Source organism: Protomyctophum parallelum (genome assembly GCF_964188405.1).
Source record: "Protomyctophum parallelum genome assembly, chromosome: 1".
NCBI classification, from domain to species: Eukaryota; Metazoa; Chordata; class Actinopteri; order Myctophiformes; family Myctophidae; genus Protomyctophum; species Protomyctophum parallelum.
The window spans coordinates 26438022-26461326 of record NC_139697.1 but is presented as its reverse complement, the minus strand read 5'-3'; the positions used below and the strand labels follow the sequence as shown (position 1 = coordinate 26461326).

The 23305-nt window shown below is 42.1% G+C and overlaps 1 protein-coding gene across 3 annotated transcripts; it reads left to right on the top strand.

Moving 5' to 3' along the window:
* Positions 1-767: 767 nt before the first annotated feature.
* Positions 768-23299, top strand: abcf1 (ATP-binding cassette, sub-family F (GCN20), member 1). 3 transcript variants are annotated; one of them, XM_083786693.1, is made up of 27 exons: positions 768-972; positions 3142-3182; positions 3278-3355; positions 3574-3633; positions 3943-4072; positions 4948-4982; positions 5070-5144; positions 6963-7022; positions 8344-8460; positions 9635-9721; positions 9835-9930; positions 11465-11587; positions 12276-12376; positions 12568-12653; positions 13382-13521; positions 14590-14738; positions 15165-15248; positions 15715-15839; positions 16001-16113; positions 19809-19983; positions 20417-20491; positions 21074-21144; positions 21231-21263; positions 21867-22035; positions 22121-22185; positions 22595-22667; positions 22787-23299. In XM_083786693.1, exons 1-27 carry the CDS (start codon positions 912-914, stop codon positions 22957-22959), a joined length of 2595 nt encoding a protein of 864 aa, XP_083642819.1. In that variant the 5' UTR covers positions 768-911; the 3' UTR covers positions 22960-23299. The 3 variants fall into 3 exon arrangements, with proteins under 3 accessions (XP_083642819.1, XP_083642820.1, XP_083642821.1); XM_083786694.1 differs by lacking the exon at positions 3574-3633 and having other exon boundaries at positions 769-972; XM_083786695.1 differs by lacking the exon at positions 6963-7022 and having other exon boundaries at positions 769-972.
* The last annotated feature ends 6 nt before the right edge of the window (positions 23300-23305 follow it).

Sequence of the window (23305 nt, the reverse complement as noted above, 5' to 3'; positions counted from 1 at the left end):
TCTCGGGCACTTGGGCACTTGGGCTTTTAGTTTTATAGTGTATTATGCGGGCAGTTGCAAGCTCACTTAGCTCAGGGTGCCAGACAGTCTTGCCATGGGTATGACTTCTCAGGACTTAATTGTGAAGAAGAGCGGCGACCTTGAGTGGGAGGCTGAGGGCCTTTGTCTACACTTTCTTTTCTCTCATCTGGCCATGAGATCCTTCTCACTCACTGTATAGTCGATGTAGGCACCAAGGCATTTTAAATTATTATGGCAGCACCTTCATTTTCATCAGAGCCAGGGTAGTGGAAGGTCCTCCTGTACCATGTCTAGACCTATAACATCATTAAAGGGCATGGGGGGGACTAAGGTGAGGAGGTCGCTGAAGGATGAAAAGAGCTATGGAGGAGACAGTGTAGTCCCTTGACCTCACACTAGCTCTGGTCCGTATAACATTAGAAGGAGCTAATGAGAACGCCTTATAGGGATGTGCCGATGAGACATTTTGGCCGATATCGATATCCGATATAATTAATTGCTGTTATGGCCGATATTACCGATGTCGATATGATCTCATTCTGTATTGCAAAATTATAATAATTTTGTCCATTCTGAAAAAATATATGTAACAGCTAGGCTGCTATTTTATTTTATGTGGGGAAACCATAACTCAATCTAAACGCCTTAGCAAAATTGCGACCTCTAGAGTCAGAATATCATTTGACAAGTCACCAATGTCGGTGTAACACGAGCCAATGAAAGTGGGTGATGGCACCGCGTCATCATCATACTGGGAAGTAAAGGCCGCATGTCATCTGTGTGGCTTAGAGTGAATTAGCCGGCGGCTGCTAAAGCTCACTGTCACTGTCAGAAAACAGAACATTTTAAAGTAATTTTAAGACAAAGTTACACAAATCAAAGCGACAGAAATGCCCAAGAAAGCGAAAGAAGAGGCAGAGCGGGACGGTGACGAAGCCGCCCCATCAGCAGGTAACTACATAACGGGCACTAGTTAAAAGCTAGGAGAGCTAACTAGCTAATATAGCCTCGTCCTCATCATCTGCTGGAATGATAACTAGCAAGCTAATTAAATGGTTGAATTATCCAAATAACAATGACAAATAAGCAGTGTTAGCACTCCCAACAACAACGCAAATGTATGCGTTGTTAACGACCCTGTTGGGCTGTTTGCAAAACCAGCGTCTCGCGTTAAAAGGGTCTTTAATTTTGAAGTGATGCAATGTCATTGTATTGTATTCACTTGTCTGGCACAGTTTTGTGAACACACCACACACCAGTGAAATTAGTTTAATAGTTTGTATCTTGTAAATGACTAGCTGTGAGTCATGTATGTTTATATTGGGGCAGTTATTAGCGCCAGTTTTTATATTTAAATATAGGCATGTGAGTTTGCTAATGTAACATAAGGGCCGGGGTGGGCAACTTTGATGATGGAGAGGGATTCCACACTCACTCCAGATGTAACCTCGCGTCACCAGCCTGTCCACAGAATGCACACATTGAATATATACTGTCTGGCAGAAAACTGCCCTATTTTAACGTTTTGCTATTTTTTAAGGAATCCTGAATAATCTTTTGCTATTTTTGAATTGCTATTAGTAAAAATTGTACCGGTATTTAATTTCAAATGCAGTTAGATAGGCTATATATACTTAATGAACTTAAATACAAATACATTGGGCGTAAAAAAAATGACAATGCATGGTTAATACTATAGTCATAATTAAGCTACTAATATAGACTGAAGTAATTAAAGCAGGCCATCTTTGCATGTTTGGAATTGTAACGGCTGAGAATAAAAAAAACAATATGTCAGTATTCCTGCAAGGCTGCACTCTTTGACTGACAGCATTGTTTTCAGTCTATGTATGTTCCCTGCCGCTGGATGCAGCTGGGCACTTTATTTTGAAGACCCCAAAATTAACCGGAAGCAAAATCGGCTAAAGCAAAGTCGGCTATCGTCATTTCATAAGTCATCCGAAGCGTTGGTAATAATATAGTAGTAATATTAGTAATAACCTAATAACTCGTCATTTCATGAGTCATCCGAAGCGTTCGTAATAACCTAATAACTCATCCAAACTTGTCCTTGGCAGTCTGTGACTATGGACTAACCCATTTAGACCTGAGGCCGATTAAAAAAAAATCTTCTAAATCCTGACAGTTTTCTGAAAAATCCTATGTTTCTATGTCAGTGGTTCTCAAACTAATTCATGTCAAGGCAGTGGCGTATCCAGGAATTAGGTTTTGGGCAGACAAGATGTGTTGATTGCCGTCTCCCCGCGCACAATCATAGCGCTAAAGGTTTTCAAAGAGATATACCTGCCAGACGAGTAGGATACAAAGGCTGAAAGGCATGCATTTACATTCCAATGGGTGATTGAGGGTCGCGCTCTACCACAACGGCCAATCAGGTCTTGTTTTTGTCCTCTTTTTTTTTTCTTTTTCTCATTGTATGGATTTTGGCCAGGTCAGAAATGGATTTGGACAGGCGGACGTCTGCCCTCGCCTTATTGTAGATACGCCTCTGTGTCAAGGACCCCAGAAATTGTCCGCCGACCCCCATCTGAAAATATGTTGTTCCAGGGACCTCCCCAGAAGCAAAGATTTGAGTTAAAAACGTATTTAAAGAATATATATATATTAAAAAATCTGCGCCACATTTTCACAATTTAAAAAAGAGCTTGTAGATCTGCTATTTTTCAATAGCTAAAGTAGAACATAATGCTTAAAACACCAAAAGGGGATCCCACCCAGAATGGATTAAACTCGTCCTTGGCAGTAAAAGAGTGAAGATGAGTGCCACATGTGGCCGCAGTTTCACTGCATGTATGGTACAGTATAAGGGCCGATTCATACTCCTATTTTAGAGCCGAATAAAAGTCGGTTCGGTGCTGTAGAGCCTACAATTTGACGTCATTTGAGGTTCGGCTCTTCGGTGCTACTGAAAATTTCTGACGAGCCAAAATCATTTCGGCACTACAGCGCCGAAACAGCGGTAAAATAGGAGTATGAATCGGTCCTAAGGGCTAGGCTGATCTTGGGACATTGACTATTGTCGTTCGTTATATGGCTTATGATATCATGCTTTATTCTTTTTCTTCCCTTGGTGAACAATCTGCTTCCGCATCTGTGAAGCTGTGAAGAAAGGAAAGAAAGATAAAAAAGGCAAAAAGAGTGTAAGTTCACTTAACAGTATCGACTCAATGTATACATGGACTGGTTTAAATGTGATACATTTTAACATTTTGCCTGTTCATTGTATGTAATCCAGTTTTTTGAGGAGCTTGCCACAGATGTCAAAGTTGAAAAGGAGGAGGAGGCACCTGTGAAGGACACACAGGGAAAACAGGTAACCTTCACTTGTAATTGGAAGAATGTGCTATAGTGTTGGAGTGCTGGTGTATTTTGAACATGACTGTCTAATCATTTACACCATTAGGCTACTGAAAAATTACTTGTGTGGTCGTTAAGGGTGTAATTTCACAAAACATTTGTAACAGGACATGAATAACACTGTCATACCTCAGCCAATAACGGGACATTAATAACACTGTCATACTTTAGCAGACAAATCCCCCTTTTGTCTATTCTGAGTGGCGCAAGCACCTCCTATGCCCAGCTTTCCAGGTTTGTGTAAACACAGACAATTGGCTTGTGATTGGCCTGATGATCGCCCCATAGCGATGATTTGATTGGCTGAGCAAAGTGCATGATGAAAGATAAAAGTGAGGGCAGAAGAGTGAAGATGCCAAAAGTGATTGGCCGGAATGACTTTTGTGATTTTGATTGGCTGAGCATGGAATGTGATGTATGATGATACATTGGAGGGGCCCTTGGATTCCCCCATTGTAACCTGTTCCAGGTTTTTGTGAAGACACAAATTCTAGTCCAAGTGCACCCTGCACACATTGAAAAAAATGTGTTTGTTCTTCTCAGCCTCAAAAAAAGAAGAAAGACCGCCGGAAAGGGAGAGGTGGTGGGGGAGATGACGATGAAGATGCAGACATTATGGAGAAGCTGAAAAAGCTGTCGGTGCAAGCCAGCGATGAGGATGACGAGGAGCCTGGTAAACAGTTGCAGACTCTTGTGCCCTTTAATGATGAGTGTCATTATTTTTTTAAAGCCCCCATCCATTGGAATTTCTTCTGTTTTTCCCTTCTCCGTATGTGATTTGAAATTTGCGCGTCAAGCTTTAGCAACACTGTGGTGAACAAAAACACTTGTAGGGTCATTTTAAAGCGGGTGTGTTAGTGGGTGATAATCGGACGTCACTTTTAGCCAAATAACATTTTAAGAGGAGCTTAACATTTGGAACTTCTCGCTCAAAATGCACTTACTGTATTTGTCAAAACTCGTCCATGGTATCTCTGGAATCTATGTACACAGTACAGTATAGCTTTACAGGTCAGCACTGGAAAACATTAAACATTGGCTGACAAATGTAAAACAAATACTGGAGGCTGGCTTTCAGGCCATTTAACCTAGTGCATTGGTTCCCAAACCTTTTAATTTCAAGGACCCCCAAATTGACACTCATTAGCCCGCGGAGCCCCATTTGAAAAGATACGCCAGGGACCCCCATAAGAGAAGATTTTTACGGCTCTAGCAATGATTCTCAACCTGTTTCAAGGACCCCGAGTTTGACATGCATCTTCTACAGACCCCCATTTAATGGCATTTCTATCTCTGGGACCCCCGATTTATATTGTAAAATCAATGTTAATGTAACTCTGAGAGTGTACAAATGGTACCGTTAGGGTCAATATGGTTCCATTTGTACTCTCTCAGAGTTACAGACCCATAAGGGTCCATTTGGTTCCAAACTATCATTTAGCTGGGGACCCCCTGGAACTCCCTCAAGGACCCCTGGAACCACGGAACTAGAGGATCTAGTAACAGAGTAACTAAGTATATAAAAGCCTCTCCTTTTTTTCTCCACAGCATTTGTCCCCAGTAAAGGTGGCAAGAACAATAAGGTTTGTTGAGAATATTATTTTCCTGTGATGGTTTTTAAGAGTTTTGCTCTGGTGTTCTGTATGGTAAGCATCTTTGTATCTTTTCAGGGTGGGAACATCTTCGCGGCTCTCGGTCAGAGTGACGATGAAGGTTCTTTTGATGAAGATCGACCACCACAAATGGTACTGTGATTTTTCTTTTGTGTGTAGTTGTACAGTAGAAATGTTTATTGAAGCATGTTCTACCCAGAGTGTAGAGTAGGAGAGTAGCGACACGCTTTGATCTCGCCGCAAAGCGGGTGCCTATGGGCTATAGTTCCAAACATTGCTCCCATGACTGGAACTATCCCATTGAGATAGAATGAGCACTTCCGCATTCCATTGTTACAATGGGAGTCAACGCTAGTGTCACTCTCTTACTATATTACTCTGGTTCTACCTAGTTGTCTGTTGCCATTGTCCGCCCCACCATTGGGGGCGACATTTTTCAGGCTTTGCTTTGTTTGACTGCAACAATGGTGCAAGTGTAGAAAGAGCTTTGGTTTGCTTTTGTGTTGGCCTATTTGTTATGTCTTTTTTTCCCTTTGACTAATTGTCTCCACCAGGCCGAAGGCCTATGGGGAGAGTATGTTTTGCACTCCGTCCGTGTGGGTGTGTCCGTGTGTGTGTCCATCCTTCCGTCCGTCCGTTATCAGCTAATCTCCGGCACCGTTGGCCCGATCCATGCCAAACTTTGCACACACACACTCTCTGGATGCCAACGACGAACCTCTGCCCCAAATATTCCTCAACGGCCTGTTGATTTAGGCAAAACACACGTCCGTTATCAGCTAATCTGTCACCGTTGGCCCGATCCATGCCAAGCTTGGAGGGGGGGGGGGGGCACTGGGCAGGCACTCAGGGAGGCACTGGGGATAAATGTTTACGTTTAGGCACCCCTGCGATCGTCACACTTTTTCTGTTACAAACTGACCCGGCCCCCATCAGAGAAGGGAAAAGTTATGTGGCCCTCACAGGAAAAAGTTTGGGTACCCCTGGCTTACACACTATCTCTATAGTCATGTGTTCAAGAAGGATCTGTCCGATATATCATTTTCCATCCTAATTGGCTAACATTGGGCTGTCAATCGATTAAAATATTTAATCTGATTAATCGCATGATTGTCCATAGTGAACTGTGATTAATCGCAAATTAATCGCATATTTTTATCCGTTCTAAATATACCTTAAATCAGTGGTTTTCAAGATTTTTCATATCAAGGTCCATTATTTATTCTGCATTTGAGCCACGGACCACCATTTGATGACATTTAGCCTTCCAGACCCAAACTAAAGAACTGTATTGATGTTGGCCAATGGTACCATTACGAGAGATGACAGGCCATGTTGATCAAAATAACATGTTTTCTAAGATTTCTAATTGTGTAGACTTAAATTAACTTAAGTAATGCAGCTGTTTAACAATTATTCAACTCTTCAGTGTAAAATTGCCATGCATCTCTCAACCATTCTGTCAAACTTCACAGTGCGTTAATCGCGCGTTAAAAAATATAGTGCCGTCAAAAGGAGTTAACTAGTTAATAGTGCGTTAACTTTGACAGCCCTAGTTTCAACGTTTGCAGGATTGCCTCAAATCATCCAATTGCCATCCAAGGCAAGAATAAATGGCACCCTTTTCACATTGGCCTATTATAGCGCCACCAGGTGGCCACAACCTGACCTGCCCTGGTGGAGACCTGTGCCGAAGGGTACTTTATCTAGTTAAAAAAAATGTTTATTTTTAGCTATACCGTCCTTTGGCTATTGGTCTGTACTGTTCTGTTCTTTGCTCTGAGCAGTGAGCATGGATATTTGGAATTTGTACTAAAGATGCACAAATGAACCAGCTCCAGAAGGTTATTTTATTGATGTTTTTAAACATCTGTTCTTTGTAGGCTGAGAGGTTATTTACTGAAAAACGATGGGTATATCTCTGTACATGTCTGTCCGTCTTTGATACAGGAGGTTGAGAAGGTGTCTAAAGGCAAGAAAAAAGCTAAATCTAAGCCTATGAAGGTGCAGGTGGGTTCTAAAAAAAGGTTCTGTATCTATTCTATACTATCCATCACGCTCCATCTTTGTTTATTTCCTGTGTCAAGAAAAGAGAAAAGAACCCGCACACTCATCTGCTCCAAAAGTTATACTTTATTGACGACGTTTCGACTTTCGAGCCTTGGCTTCTCTTTTCTTGATGCTACTTTTGAACCCAGCACCTCTACTAATCAATTTTTATTTCCTGTGTTACCTTACATTTCTTTTCTTCATTGTTTCCATGTAGTGGGACTTGAAGGTGGAAGGCAACATTTCACATCAACTTCGTTCTTCACTGACATGTACACTTTTGTATTTCTCATCTTCAGCCCCGCTTGGGATGGAATTAGCTTCCTGAACTTTCTCTCGTGTATAATTACTAACACGGGACATCTGTTGTTTCACAAATGTACCTTATTTGGATGGGATTGGCATGCCTGTATATTCTCGCCAGTATTGCAGAAGTGGCCGTGGTTCGTTGTCGATCATAGATACAGCATCAGATGACGCTCAAAAGCAATTGTTGCGAAGAAAATGTCTTTAAATCATACAGTTTCAATCTGGACGGTGATCAGAGTTAAGTTATCAGAGTACCCCTGAGCTTGCTGAAAAACAATTGATATTTTTAACCATAATTTATACAGAGCTAGTGTGTCATAAACACAGACATGCTGTAGCTGATCTAGAAAGGGTTCATAATATGACCAGATTTGACTGAGAGCCTGCCATCGTGCAACCTCCAGCTTTTCACTGGAAACTTTATTTTATTTTATCCAAAATTTGTTAATAGCACAGGCAGACTCTTCACATACTAGAGCATGTCTGAAATAAGTGTCAGCGCTGAAATATACAATGCTTAAACATGTCGCTAGGTGTAATGCTAGAGTCCACAGAAGTGAACCTTTCAAGCCTGTTTTCTCAACTCTCTGTTTTCTGCTAGACATTACTCTATAAACCATATCTCCAAAACTGGTGGGTCAAACTGAACAACCAATATGTCAATTTGAAGCTATGATTCCCTGCTTTCGTATGAAATGAAAAAAATCCAATGGCAGCCCCACAGTCAAATTTTGCCACATATTGGGTATGTCTATACACAACATTACCTAACCTTCACTGGACAAACTCATCCCATCCAAAGGTCCAAACAAGAATTTTGTTCTTTCACATCGAGTCCTTGGCACGAGAACTCTGTTGCAGGCAGCACTAGTCCACTGTGGATGCAGTCTGTCTTGAGACTGAGGTGTTTGTCATCTTAGCAAAACAAACTGTTTAATCACACTTAACTTATTTTTTTACATTACATTATCAGTTTGCATCCGATGAGGATGAGAAGGAAGACGAAAAGGAAAAGGAAGTCGAGGAGAAACCCAAGAAGACGGAACCCAAAAAGGAACCCAAACCAGCCAAGGTCCAAACACAGCAGAAGGCAAGTTAATAACGAGTCAGATGCATGCATCAGTGCTACAGACCACTTTGTACCGCTCAGTGATAGATTTAGCCACTTAAACCCTCTCTATAAATATATATATATATATATATATATATAATACTTTATTGATCAGGTTCCCCCAGGTCTCTATAGACCAGGGGTTCGCAACGTTTTTGGCTAGTGACCCCCGGAAATTCTTTGGCCATGTCTCGACCCCTGCCCCCCCCCCCCCCACCCCCAATATGAACTGACTGCAAAATCATAAATGAATACTGAAACCAGATGCAGTATAATCATTAAAAGAGAATTCCATGCTAGAAGGCTTTCTTACCTTATTTGTAGTTTTTGCGTCCCCACCAAAGAGGTCCAGGTGTTTTGTGCAAAAGCGCATTATTGGTTATTTCCCCTACCATAAGCCCTCAATGAATTGCATTGAATTGAATGGGGCATTGGGGTGTTACTAATTCGCTTATTTCCATCGCTCAAAAATCATTTTTTTGTATATATCCTCTCTTCATAATGTAAATAGTATCCCAAGCGGCACACTTTACTACTTATTTCGATGGAAATAAGTGAATTAGCACAAAAACCCAACCCCCATTATGGGCTTATATTAGGGGAAATGGCCAATAATGCACTTTTGCACAAAATAACACCTGGACCTCTTTGGTGGGGAACTACAAATAAAAGTAAGAAAGCCTTCTAGCATGGAATTCTCCTTTAAGGAAGGTTTATGCATGTGTATGTCAACTCTTAATTTCCTTTTTCCAGCCATTCAGTTGCAAAAAAATTAAGAATATATATATATATATATATATATATATATATATATATATATATATATATATATATATAATTTTCTTTTAATAATTTGGGGACCCACCATAATAACTTGGTGTCCCCCCCCTCCATGGATTATCCATGGAGCAGTGCCCTGTCGGCCAGGTGTAGCTAATCAGTTAATGGTACACCTCAGTAATGGCCGCTGCCAAGGAGGGCACCCCTCTGTGGATTCGTCTGTACTTGGTCCCTTCCTTTTTACCCTCTACACAAAATGTCTTTCTAGTAGTAGCTCACACTGCTTCGCAGCTTGTAGATCTGCTGTTTTCTGCAAATGTTGCGAATGGAGAATTGGCGGTTATGTTTTTAATGTCATACCTTTCCCAAGAAGAAGGGAAAGCCGGTTCCCACACCACGCAGCGAAGACGAGGAGGAGGAAGAAGAAGAGGAGAGTGATGGGGATAATGACACCATGATGGTACGTTTTTCTCCTATGAAGCTTTGTGCTGATCTCTGCATTTATTGGGGTCTTGTGTTTTTAAATCTTTCTTCACATTTTCCAATGTGTGTGTGGTTCGTTCAACCCATCAGTGTGCTGAGGACGTTATCGCAGGGCAGGCCAAGAAGGACGATGACGACCCATTGGCAAACCTTAGCAAGAAGGAGAAAAAGAAGATAAAGAAAAAGGTAATTGGGAAGAGCTGTGGTTGATGACCATGATGACCACACAGTCATGATTGAACAACACCAGAGAGATAGCTTGTGTATTGTAGTTTGGTGGCAAAGTGGTTTGATTCTGTAACTCTGTTGCGTTACTTTGTCTGCCTAGCAAAGCCCCATTAGGCTACACTGCACACACACACACACACACACACACACACACACACACACACACACACACACACTACTAGTGTTAGCTATCAGCACGCTGCAAGAATCACTCGGGTCCGTCGCAACTTGTGGACATTTTGAAAATGCCATTAATGTTTGTCCGGCTGGTTTCGTTTTGTCCTACGCGATTACGTGAATCAGCATGGCTGCGCCTGCAGTAGGCTATTACCAAAACAAACACATGGTACTTTTGTGTCGCACATGGAAAGCAACTGAAAACGACCATGGATATATTAAAGACAGTTCTCCTGTGCTGCTGTGCACCGCGGAGATAATGCGCAACTCCAGGTACGAACCAAAACACTGACTGAAGCTGATTCACGACTAACTATCTCCAGACTAGTCCTGCAGTCCCGCAATGAAGGAGAGACAATCTCGCCTCTCACTACAGTCCACTACAATGCCATTCTAGCCTTAAAACCTACATTTATATGTTATTCAATAATTACTTTAGCGCAAAATATAGGCTTTTCTAAACCAAGCCCTGTTTCCAAAAATACTTATGTGCCATTATTGTATTTTGTGAATTTCAATTAACTATAGTCTACTACAGTTTAACCCATTGCTTCTCAGCTATTTTAATTTCAAGGACCCCCAAATTAAATTGATAGAAAGTAGCCTAGGCCATTTTATTATGATTTTCATCTCTGGACTGGGACTCCAGTCTCCATTCATCCATCCATCCATCTTCAACCGCTTATCCCTAGTCGGGTCGCAGGGGCAACAGCTCCACCAGAGTGTTCCACACTTCCCTCTCCAGAGCAACATTAGTGACTTCCTCCTGGGGGACCGCAGTCTACATGGCCAAAAGCCAGTGTTGATTTAACTCAAAGTGTAGGCTAGGCCTACAAATGCTCACATCACATCATGTCTATACTAAATGCATTAGAAAACAAAAATCATTAAAAAACAAATGTATATCCGCTTTCTGTCATTTATATTTCCATTTCCACAACAATAAACAGGAAAACATGGCATATTTTGGACATAGTTCGAATGGTGATTAATCATGATTAAATTAATTTTGAAGCTGTGATTAATCTGATTAAATTTTTTAATCATTTGACAGCCCTAGTATATATATGTATATATATATGTCTTGCATTATTTTACTATGTTTGTTTAACCTGATTGTTTTATATTGTGTCACTGTTCAGCACTTTGTAACCTTGTTTCGAAAAGTGCGCTATAAATAAAATGTACTTACTTACCGGTACTTACTTACAAACGACTCCAGGCAGTGCACTTAAAGTCTGTCTGATGGAACACTGCCTAGCTTATTATTTCAGTCTGCTTGCTCTGGGTCTGACCGTAATATGCATAATTCCAGATGGAGTATGAGAAGCAGGTTGCCAGCGTGCGTGCCCAGAATGCAATAGAAGGAGACTTCTCTGTGTCCCAGGCTGAGTTGTCCTCCAGACAAGCCATGCTGGAGAATGCCTCTGATATCAAGGTGAGCTGCCTGTCATCACAATACAAATGACTTAACTGTTTCTGCATCAAATGACCCTACCTACCCCACCAAAACATTAAAAAAACAAGAAAAAGACAAATCCATTAACTCCCTGAACACCCAGGGTTATTTAATCCATTAAATCATAGCGCCCAGCAATTTATAGCAGCGGAGCACATTTAGTGGCGGACCGGATGTTATCCCGGATGTGGCTGAAGTAGCTAGATGTAGCCACTCTTGATGTGTACCATACCATGCTAAATGATAGATTTTTCACAGGATCAGCACAATAGGATTTATATAAAGAATTGGCAAAAGTTCCCCTTTAAAGAAACTATAACATAAATCTTTACTTTTTCAATTTCTTTGTGTTTTTGGGGCTCCCATATGTGTTTTCTATCCCCACAAATAACCAATGTTTTATCTAGCATCAGTATTATAATGACTCAAATATTAAATAATCTGCATATCAGCACCCCCACCACCTCAGGACATTGTGGTATTGCAGCTAAAACTGCTTTCAAAGTCCAGAAAGAAATGACAAGGCCTGGTTATATCAGAGTGGTGATTGAGGCTCAAACCATTAGAAATAACTTTGAGGGACATAGACAATATGATATTAAATATTAAACTGTTTTAAAATGCATGTTATTTCTGCTAATGTGTCCTCAAATCTCTAACCCACCAGCTGGAGAAGTTCAGCATATCTGCTCACGGAAAGCAACTTTTTGTCAACGCTGACCTTCTGATTGTGGCGGGCAGACGATATGGCTTGGTTGGACCAAATGGGTAAATTCTCTCATTCAAGACACGGCCTAGATTAGAATACCCTTATTAGGACAAACTCCTTGAGATGAACCATCTCATTTTCAAGCGGCTCCTTAACACAAATGTACAGAGTACGCTACATAAAACACAACTTAATATGAATGTGCATAATTATCAGTAACAAACTGTTACTCTCCTGTCTCTTCTATCAGCAAAGGAAAGACCACATTACTGAAACACATTGCCAACAGAGCACTAAGTATTCCCCCCAACATTGATGTGCTGCTCTGTGAACAAGGTAAGAATGAACTCTACTGGAATTAATTCCTGGATCTCTCTCTCTCTCTCTCTCTCTCTCTCTCTCTCTCTCTCCTCTGCTCACTGTCCCCCTGTGTCTCTCCCCCTGCGTCTTTCTCTCTCTTCTCTATCCTCTGCTCACTGTCCCCCTGTGTCTCTCTCCCTGGATCTCTCTCTCTCCATCCTCTGCTCACTGTCACCCTGTGTCTCTCCCCCTGGATCTCTCTCTCTCTCTCTCTCCATCCTCTGCTCACTGTCCCCCTTTGTCTCTCTCTCTCTCCTCTGCTCACTGTCCCCCTGTGTCTCTCCCCCTGTGTCTCTCTCTCTCTTCTCTATCCTCTGCTCACTGTCCCCCTGTGTCTCTCTCCCTGGATCTCTCTCTCTCTCTCTCTCTCTCTCTCTCTCTCTCTCTCTCTCTCTCTCTCTCTCTCTCTCTCCATCCTCTGCTCACTGTCACCCTGTGTCTCTCCCCCTGGATCTCTCTCTCTCTCTCTCTCCATCCTCTGCTCACTGTCCCCCTGCGTCTCTCTCTCTCTCCATCCTCTGCTCACTGTCCCCCTGCGTCTCTCTCTCTATCCTCTGCTCACTGTCACCCCTGTGTCTCTCCCCCTGGATCTCTCTCCTCTCCATCCTCTGTTCACTGCCACCCCTGTGTGTGTCTCTCTCTCTCTCTCCCTCTCTCCCTCTCATCCTCTGCTCACTGTCTCCCTGTGTCTCTCCTCCTGTCAGAGGTGCTGGCCGACGACACTCCTGCCGTCCAGGCGGTGCTGAAAGCAGACACCCGTCGCCTGAAGCTCCTGGAAGAAGAGAAGTCACTACAGGCCCTGCTGGAGAAAGGAGAGGACAGTGTGGCAGAGAGACTAGATAAGGTGAGAGACATTGGGCCAGATTCAGCAAGCAATTTACGCTCACATTTTTAGCGTACCGACCGATTTCTACGTTAACGTGTGGAATTCATAATTTTCCTTTGGGCTTGACTTTGGGCATATTCTACGACCATTTCCAAGTCAAGTGACAAGCTGACTTTCAGGGTCGGTGATGAAAGCCTAAATGCATTTAGTATATTTTAGTATTCATGCTGAATCAATTACCTAATTGTTCCAAACCTCAAATAAAATATGTAGGCTAATAGGCTATGTCCCCCAACATTGGTCAGCACAAATAATTATAGCTTATACATATAGCCGAATTATTTTTATTGCACAGCTTGCGCTTGTAGGCCTATGCATAATTTCTACTCTGGTTCACAAACATGAAGGTCCGACGGAGACAGACCGTCATTGCAGCTCTTAATTGCCAAGTATAGCCTTGGTTCTGAGGTTGAACTTAAATAAATTAGCTAGAGTGGCATTATAAGTGAGATTAGCCTATACTTTATAAGTGAGATTAGCCTATACTTTATAACGTTCAGTCAGCTGACATTGCGACAGACTTCCCTGTAAAAATAAGCTGATCTACAAGTTAATGCGGTGCATCACGGTGCACCGCGTACACCGTTGTAAGCTTGGAGATCTGTGCATTTTGCAGGTTGTGACATTTCTCACCTGAGATAATATATTTCCTGTTGCCTTATATGGCGTGAAATGGGCGAGTATGTTCTTTTTACGCGAGGCGACACCGGGCGAAACGCTTGGAAGAGACATTAGAGAAATTAGCTGCAGCCGTGATGCGCACGGATGAAGGCAGGTACACCACCTTTGATGAATGGTGAGATTGAGCGTACGGAATATACACACTCATTTACGCACTTGATTTACACCTGGTGGTAAATTGTTTTTCGGGTCAGAGGAAACCTCAATGAGGTTTGTCTATTAACTGGAATAGAATGTCATGGGGGGTGTTTAATTATGACATAAGAGAACAATTGTCACTTGTATATTATAATGGGTTCTCTTTGAAACTGGACAAGGCTCACTCTGTTTTCTTGTCTTTACCAGGTCTATGAGGAGCTTAGGGCCATTGGAGCTGCAGCCGCAGAGGCTAAAGCACGTCGAATCTTGGCCGGTCTCTCTTTCACTCCTGAGATGCAGAACAGACCCACCAAGAAGTTCTCAGGAGGTTGGAGAATGAGGGTATCCCTCGCCAGGTACAACATTTTAGAACGTTTTTTTAATGTTAAATCTTGCCTTTAGCGACCCCCAGGTTGAAATTGTTTAACCCATTCTGGGCGGGAACCCCTTTTGGTGTTTTAAGCATTATGTTGTACTTTAGCTATCGAAAAATAGCAGATCTACAAGCTCATAGCGCGGAACCAAGTGCCGTGCTACGAGCTTGTAGATCTGCTAGTTGGATCTCCCTGGTTGGAACAACATATTTTTAGATGGGCGTCAGCGGCCAATTGCATATATTTCTGGGGGTCTTTGACATGAAATAGTTTGAGAACCACTGACATAAAAACATAGGTTTTTCAGAAAACTGTCATGATTGACATTTGTAGATCTAGGTCTAAATTGTTTAACTTGTGTTGTAGGCTTACATAACACCGTTCTTCCACACCTGTTTCCCTTCCCAGAGCTCTGTTCATGGAGCCCACACTCCTGATGCTGGATGAGCCCACCAACCACCTGGACCTGAATGCCGTCATCTGGCTTAACAAGTACCGTGACCCTTTTTCATTTAGAATTTTAGAGCTACATGACAACGCCAGTGTCTTCTAATCTAAATTGATTGGTTGTGGCTATCGAACAATTAACGGCCTCCTAGATTATTGCATATAAATGCTTCAATGACCTGCCTTTCACTATGGGCAACTGGCCCGGGCACCCAGACTCTGGAATGACCTACCTTTGGCTTTAAGGCTAGCTAATTCAGTGTCTACTTTCAAATCACTTTTGAAAACATATTTGTACACTAAAGCCTTTCCTTAGATTTATCATGTTGCTCATTTGTCATGTCCATGTATGTATATGCTTTGGTTCTATTATCATCTTATACTGTCTATTTTATGCATTTCATTTAATTGTTGTTGGTTATCCCTTGACATTGTCAAGCACATTATAAACATTGTTTTTGAAAGGTGCTTATTGTTTCTTTTTTTTTATTATCCTCTGCTCTATTTAAAGCTACCTTCAAGGCTGGAAGAAGACGCTCCTCATCGTTTCCCACGACCAGAGTTTCCTGGACGAAGTTTGTACAGACATCATGCACTTGGACTACCAGAAACTGTTCTATTACAGGGGCAACTACCGTACGTAACACATTTACAGCTCCACGTACAAAACCTGTCGCTGTGTCCTCGTCTAAAGAATACGATACCATCACCCCTTAGATGTGACCAGACAAGAGTAGGCGGAGATCTCTGGTCTTCTGACAGGGCTAGACTAAATTAATTTCTTTCCTTTCCAAAAGTGACATTTAAGAAGATGTATGTGCAGAAACAGAAGGAGCTTCAGAAGCAGTTCGACAAGCAGGAGAAGAAGCTGAAGGACCTGAAGGCTGGTGGCAAGTCGACCAAACAGGCTGTGAGTAGAGCTTTCTATGTTACTAAGAGATTAGCCATATCCCATGGACACACCCAGTCGGCTGTTGGTCGTCTCATATTTTATTGTAGCTAGCATAATCTAACCGCATTGGCTATCATGAATTAACCAGTTGGACTGGACATTATAACTAGCTACCTGAGGCAAACAAACAAGCATTTGGTTTGTATCTGGTATCCAGGAAATTTCTAAATGGAACTGCTTGCACATCATGGCCATTTCTTTCCAAGATTTTAAGAAGATTGAGTTGGCTCTATAGGCTTTTAACTAGTTCAGAACAATGCAGGTAACGACGGATCTCCTCACACAACCACTCTTGAAATAGACTCATTAATTAGGGAAATCATTTGTCTTGTCATTAGCTGAGCGTTGTCACTCTGCAGTGTTTGAATGTGGTGAATGCTAATTTCTTATCACCAAAAGTATTCAGTGCACAAACACCCGCACACTGTCTGCACTTGCAATATGAACACTTTTATTAGGCAACGTTTCGGTCAAAGACCTTCTTCAGGCATCACTTTGTGCACTTTATGTGCATTTTTCTGAATACATTGAGCTAGTGATGCACCGAATATTCGGCTGCAGAAAATATTCGGCAGAAAATGGCTAAAAATGCATTTTCAGCCTATTCGGTTTCTGCCCAAATAGGCAGAAAATATATCACCGAATAGTGTATGCAATTAATACATTCAAAAGAGCTGAATCTAATTTTCTGGACTCATAATAGTAATTATTATTTAATTAAGTTTAGCCATAACCATTTATTTTGCCATAAATCAGGTAGCTTTAATGTACAGCCATGACGGCAACGGTAGGAAAAAAGATATATAATATTAATCATATTCGGCTATTCGGTTTTCGACCAATTGTTTCCTATATTTGGTGTTCGGTTTCGGCCAAGAATTTCCCTTTCGGTGCATCCCTACATTGAGCCCTGTCTACGGTCCTACGCACTCGTCTCAGAGCCTATCAGGTGTGCATAAGACTACTTGGTTTGATACTGTAAATCGTGCTGGATTAAAAGCGTCTGCTAAATGTCTAAATTGTAAATGCTCAAATCACCGGTCTGTTTCAATAGAGGCCAGGGGTGTTTAATGAAATGCATCATGTCCACTGATTAGTTTTGTTTGCTAGACTATTCTCATGTGATCCTCCTATTTCCCCAGTCACTCTATGTAAAACATTGCTTTAACATATTTTTTTATATGCTGCTAATTAGAATAATACAAGCAGACTAAATCATTTTAATGATAAATGCACCACATCGCAATATGTCAACTTGTTGTGAACGCAGTGATTGTGAATGCACTGAGCACTAACTATGAGACCTAGCAGAACATGTCTGTCTGTGTGTCACGCTGTAACACCACCCGCCCGTCACCAGATGGCGCAGCTGTATCACACACAAAACACACACACACACACACACACACACACACACACACACACACACACACACACACAACTTAACTTAAGATAACTTAAAAAAAACCTTAAAGTACGTAATTTATTCTAATTGTTATTGCAATTTACGAGCTGCGTTCGCGTGTCTTACTTGTTAGTTAGTTGCTGCGAGAGTGAGGTCTAGCCATAGCCAACACCAACTCGGGATTCCTGGATCGCTGCCCTCCACAATCCCCCCCCCCCCCCCCCTGCCGCAGCGGGGGGAAAAACTTTTTTAGTTTTAGTTTTTTTCGTTTTGTACTTTATTTACAGTTTGCTAATGAACACAGTGCGCTTTCAGTTCACAACGAACACATTACATTGTTTCAGCATCTTGTTTCAACATTTCAGCATGATCAATGATAAACAGTAAAGAATGAAATTGTTTCAGCAATAATAGCGTAATTGTCGCGGTCGCTTACACTTTACAAGTTTAGAATTAATAGCTATTAAAGGCTCCGGGGCCTTGACAGCGGGCACCGGAGTCTGTGTGGTGGCGGCGGGCACTGGGAGCCGGGTCTTGGCGGCGGCGTCCGCCTCGGCACTGTCTGCAGCTACGTTGTCGGCGGCGGGCACCAGGATCTTGTCGGCGGGCACCGGAGTCGGTGTGGCGGGCACTGGGAGCCGGGTCTTGGTGGCGGCGTCCGCCTCGGCAGCTACGTTGGCGGCGGTGGGCACCGGGATCTTGTCGCCGGGCGCCAGAGTCGGTGTGGCGGCGGTGGGCACTGGGAGCTGGGTCTTGGCGGCGGCGCCGAATTGTAGCATGGACTGGACAAATCTCTTCTTGGCTGGAGGTGGCATCATCAAAGTAGTCAAATGGAAATAAAGCCTGTAGCCTACTGCAGCCTACTGCAATGCAACATTTATACTCTCTACCTGGCAGCAGAACAAAAGCCACCTTATTAGCATTTAAATGAATACCTGTTCGCCCACCACCCCAGTGGTCCAAGCATCCCCCGTAAAGGTGTGTGACAAAATGGCCAGGGGGAGGGCCTTCATCTCAGTGGGTGTTGTTTGGCTTATTATTTTGTCACTCCCGAAGTTGACGCCGCTGCCCTCCTGGCTTTGCCCAGCAATTTTGCAATTTTGCTGGGCAAAGCCCAGCTAATTTTCTCCCATAGGTAAACTTGTAACTTGTGAACATGTAGATTAGATTAACATGTCTATTTAGGGACGCCACAGTAAGTGTTAACAGGATACCCATTGATATGCATCTAGGTCCATTCATGTTAATTTCCACCACACCACTCCCTTCTGTTTCGCAGGGTTTCTCTTTCAAAGCACTGAGCCTGAGTGTAATTGTTAATGAGTGCAGTGTAGTGTCTCAATAAACTATAGATACCGGGTTAAAGATGAATCTGGCATTATCATATGAATGGAATGTTCTAGCCATTAAAAAAGTAGGTAAAGTACTGATGTCATGTGGTCAGGTTTCACATTTAAAATAGTGCATTTATATAGCGCCTTTATCCAAGACGCTTTACATAGATTGTGCAAAACCTTCACCCATTCACACACACATTCATACACCGATGGCGGCGGAAAACATGCAAGTTCATTGTCTTGCTGATCAAGGACACTTCGACACTAACTCTGGGGGAGCCCGGGTTCGAACAGGCAACCTTGCAGTTACCATCCAGCCACTGCCATGCATCATATGCATTTCATACTGTCCCACAACAATAGTACAAAGAACATGGACAGTACTAACACGTGTCTGTGTACCTTTCCAGGTGAATGTGGGAAGTGAATTGTCTTGTCATGGAGCCATGTTGGTTCTCTCTTAAATAATAATTGAAATGTGGGAAATGTCCATTGTCAGGTCAGGTCCTGAAAGGAATAGTTCACCCAAGAAATTACTTTTATTTCTATCGTTTACTTACGCCATGATATATTTAATAAAAGTTTTATGTGTATGTTCCCTTTCACTGAACAATCCAACTAACTAAGAAAATGGTTGAATTGAAGAAAATCAGAGGCCAAGATTAACAGCAGCAAAACGGTATAAAAAAATAATCATAGTTTTTGGTGCTTCTAGTGTAAATACTCTTTTGCTATAAGGTGGTCTGAAACGTTCACTGTTATTGTTCGATTGAAACTTGTCTCATACAGTCTCTTGGTCTTGCTGACATTTTTGCAACACTCAACGCCATTTTATTTTGTTGTTTTTTTAGAAGCAGACGAAGGACACACTGACCAGAAAACATTTTGTTTTGTTGTTATTTTGCCATTAGGAGAAGCAGACGAAGGACGCGCTGACCAGAAAACAAGCAAAGGGCAAAAAGAAAGGAGCTATGGAGGAAGAGAGCCAGGATAGTCAGGAGCTCCTGAAGAGACCCAAAGAATACACCGTCAAGTTCACCTTCCCTGACCCCCCGCCGCTCTCTCCCCCCATCTTGGGACTACATTGTAAGCGCTTTCTGAAATCAGGTTTTCTTCCTTTGCAGGGACGTGCACACATAGACATCAAAGGGGGCTTCTTCAGCCCCTGAACTTGAACGCAACATTTTGCATTGAACCAATTTGTTTAGAACACTGTTCGAAAACACCGCATCTCCAGTAGATAAAGAGTGCGGGGTTGCGCCCCGAAAATAGCTTATCTACAAGCTCTCAACGCGTCGCAGCGCAATGTTTTGTGAGCTTGTAGATCTGCTGTTTTGGGCCAAAGGTGCCCTCTTATGGGATTTCAGCCCCTGCCTCTCTAACACTCTGCACGTGCCTGCTCCTGTGTCTGTCTGTCAATCAAATATTCATCAGGACCTTTTGTAAGACTGTGTGTGTATGTGTGATTGCTTGCATACATTCATATACATCAACTCTGCTATGCTTATCCCTACTTCAGGTGTTGACTTTGGCTATGAGGGACAAAAGCCTCTTTTTAGGAATGTGGACTTTGGAATTGACATGGAGTCCAGGAGTAAGTGTAACACTTTAATTTGAGCCATTAAAGCGAAATTTAGCCCATTTCTAACCTGAATCCATGTTGTTCATTGCGAGGACATGAAAAAATAACGTTGCAATGTACTGTGTGAGAGGTCGCTCTCAGCACTAGAGAGTCAAATGGAATGATGGGATTCAAATAGAATATTGGCAAAGATTCCCTACAATTTAGGCATTTAGCAGACGCTCTTAATCCAGAGCGTTCCAGTAACCAAGAACAAAAACATGGTAATACATCATATACATAAAAATAGTCATCATGAATCATCATACATAAGCTAAGAACCCAACAGTGGATTATCTATATAATGAAACTATGCGTATATACTTAAATTACATAAGTTGAGCCTTTGCATACGCCTGTAAGGTCGTCGAGGCTAGGGCAAGTGCTACGGGCTAAGAAGGAGTCTGAAGAGGTGGGTTTTCACTTTCAGACTACGGTTTAACCAGTGGTTAAACCTCAAACTTGTTTTTAAAATGTTATTTGTCATATAAGAACATTTCAGATGTACCTTGTCTCACCCCTGTTAACTTTTGATTCTCATATTCCCATCCACAGTTTGCATAGTTGGACCCAATGGCGTTGGAAAAAGTACCCTATTACTGCTGCTCACTGGAAAACTAAACCCAGTAAGTCTGAGAAAATTCCCCACGTTTTTGTTCTGCCTCGAGTCGATGTACATTCTTGTGAGTAAACTGAACTAATCATCTTTCAGGGCAAAGGTGAAATGAGGAAGAATCATCGGCTGGTGAGTTAAACCTTTCCTGACCTTTTGAGATAACTTTAAATCCTAAAATACACTTATAATTGACTTTGAACATTTTCACTCTGTTGTATGGCCAGGTAATGTTAGCGGTTGAATGGTCAGGTAATGTTATGAATGTTCAGGGCCTGGTCGGCGTTCAGAACGTGTGCCAGTTTGGAGCAGGCTTGATTTGTTCTTCGCATTTGTCCCATCTCTTGGAGCGGTGACCCGCAGCCAAGGAGTGGTGAGCTGCAGTCGTGCCACGCTCGAAAATCATTTGATTAGTTGATTTGACCCCCCAATCCAACCCTTGATGCTAAGTGCCAAGCAGGAAGGCATTGGGTCCCATTTTTACAGTCTTTGGGATCGAACCCCCGACCTCTCAGTTTCAGGGCGGACAATCTAGTGGTTAATACCCACTTGACACCGTGTATTGAATGATGAATTGCACATGGTGGGCCCCATTATAAACAAGTGTAATACTTGGTGTCGTCCACAGTTAACATTTTTGTATTGACTTGTGCTTGAAATGTACTGTAATTCTCCAATCTGTTAATAAATTCATCAATCAATCAATGTCCATGTGCCCCCCTCCTCCCCTTGTAGAAAGTGGGTTTCTTCAACCAGCAGTATGCAGACCAGTTGAACATGGACGAAGCAGCCACGGAGTATCTTCAGAGGAACTTCAACCTTCAATATCAGGACAGCAGGAAGTGCCTGGGTCGCTTTGGCCTGGAGAGCCACGCGCACACCATTCAGATATCCAAACTCTCAGGTAAGAACAAAAGATGATTATGGAATCAATTCACACTTTTGAATTAGTGTTTGGTGATCTTGGTAACCTCCAATTTCTTCAACAGGAGGACAGAAGGCGCGTGTAGTATTTGCTGAGCTGGCTTGCCGCCAACCTGATGTACTGATCTTGGTACGTGCAGCTTATACGTGGAATTATTAATGAATATTTGATTAAAGCTGCTATAAGCGATAATGTAAATTTGAATGACCCTTTTTATTTTATTTATTCAGACATAATATAGAACGCTCCCAAAAAAGATTTAGTCTCTGACGCATCTAGGGGCTTTTTTTTAGGGAGCGCTTGCTGGCTACCAAAACAAATAAAGATTTTGACTTATAGCAGCTTTAATCGACTAAGTTAATTACATTAGATTTTAGTAATGAAATAACAGGTTTAGTAATGTAAATGTCTAATGTTTACCACTTAAACCCTCTTGACTGGGGGTCAACTTGTGATGAGCATTTACTATTTCAGATCTTGATTAATAACTAAATTGAATGAGTAATTGATTGAATCATTTTCTTAATTAATCTATCAGGATGAACCCACTAACAACCTGGATATTGAGTCGATTGATGCCTTATCAGAAGCCATCAATGAATACAAAGGAGGTATGTAGTCATTTAACGATAAACAATGTGGCTACACATTATGAACATGATAGTAATATACTGAAATGATTTACTGCTTGGACAATAAGTAATTGGTTATGGTCTCCACTCTTCTACAGCTGTTATCATTGTGAGTCACGATGCCAGGCTTATCACTGAGACTAAGTGTAATATGTGGGTAGTCGAGGACTGTGCGGTCAATCAGATTGATGGCGACTTTGATGACTACAAGCGGGAGGTGTTGGAGGCGCTAGGAGAAACCCTTGTCAACAAGATCAAGGAAAAGGAGTGACCTCAGAGAGGGCCTACACATCAACATCCAATGCAACCCGTCACACAAAAGCAAGGCCATGCGTCGTCCCAGTGCTCTCTTGGACTATGTGCTTCATAGATGCTATCGGGCATGTTATGGCTAAGCTGCTGTGGAATGACACTGTAACGGAATTGAATGAGGAAACTAGTTTTAGTCACCATAAAACCTACCGAGAGGAAATGTCATACATTAACACTGACTCTCCATATAATGTAGAAATAATGCTTGAATTAACATGGACTACCCATTATCTGGATAAATGGTCTATGATCAAGTCCTGCAAAAGCCAAAACAATAAAGATTTTTTTTTCATCATAATGTTGCT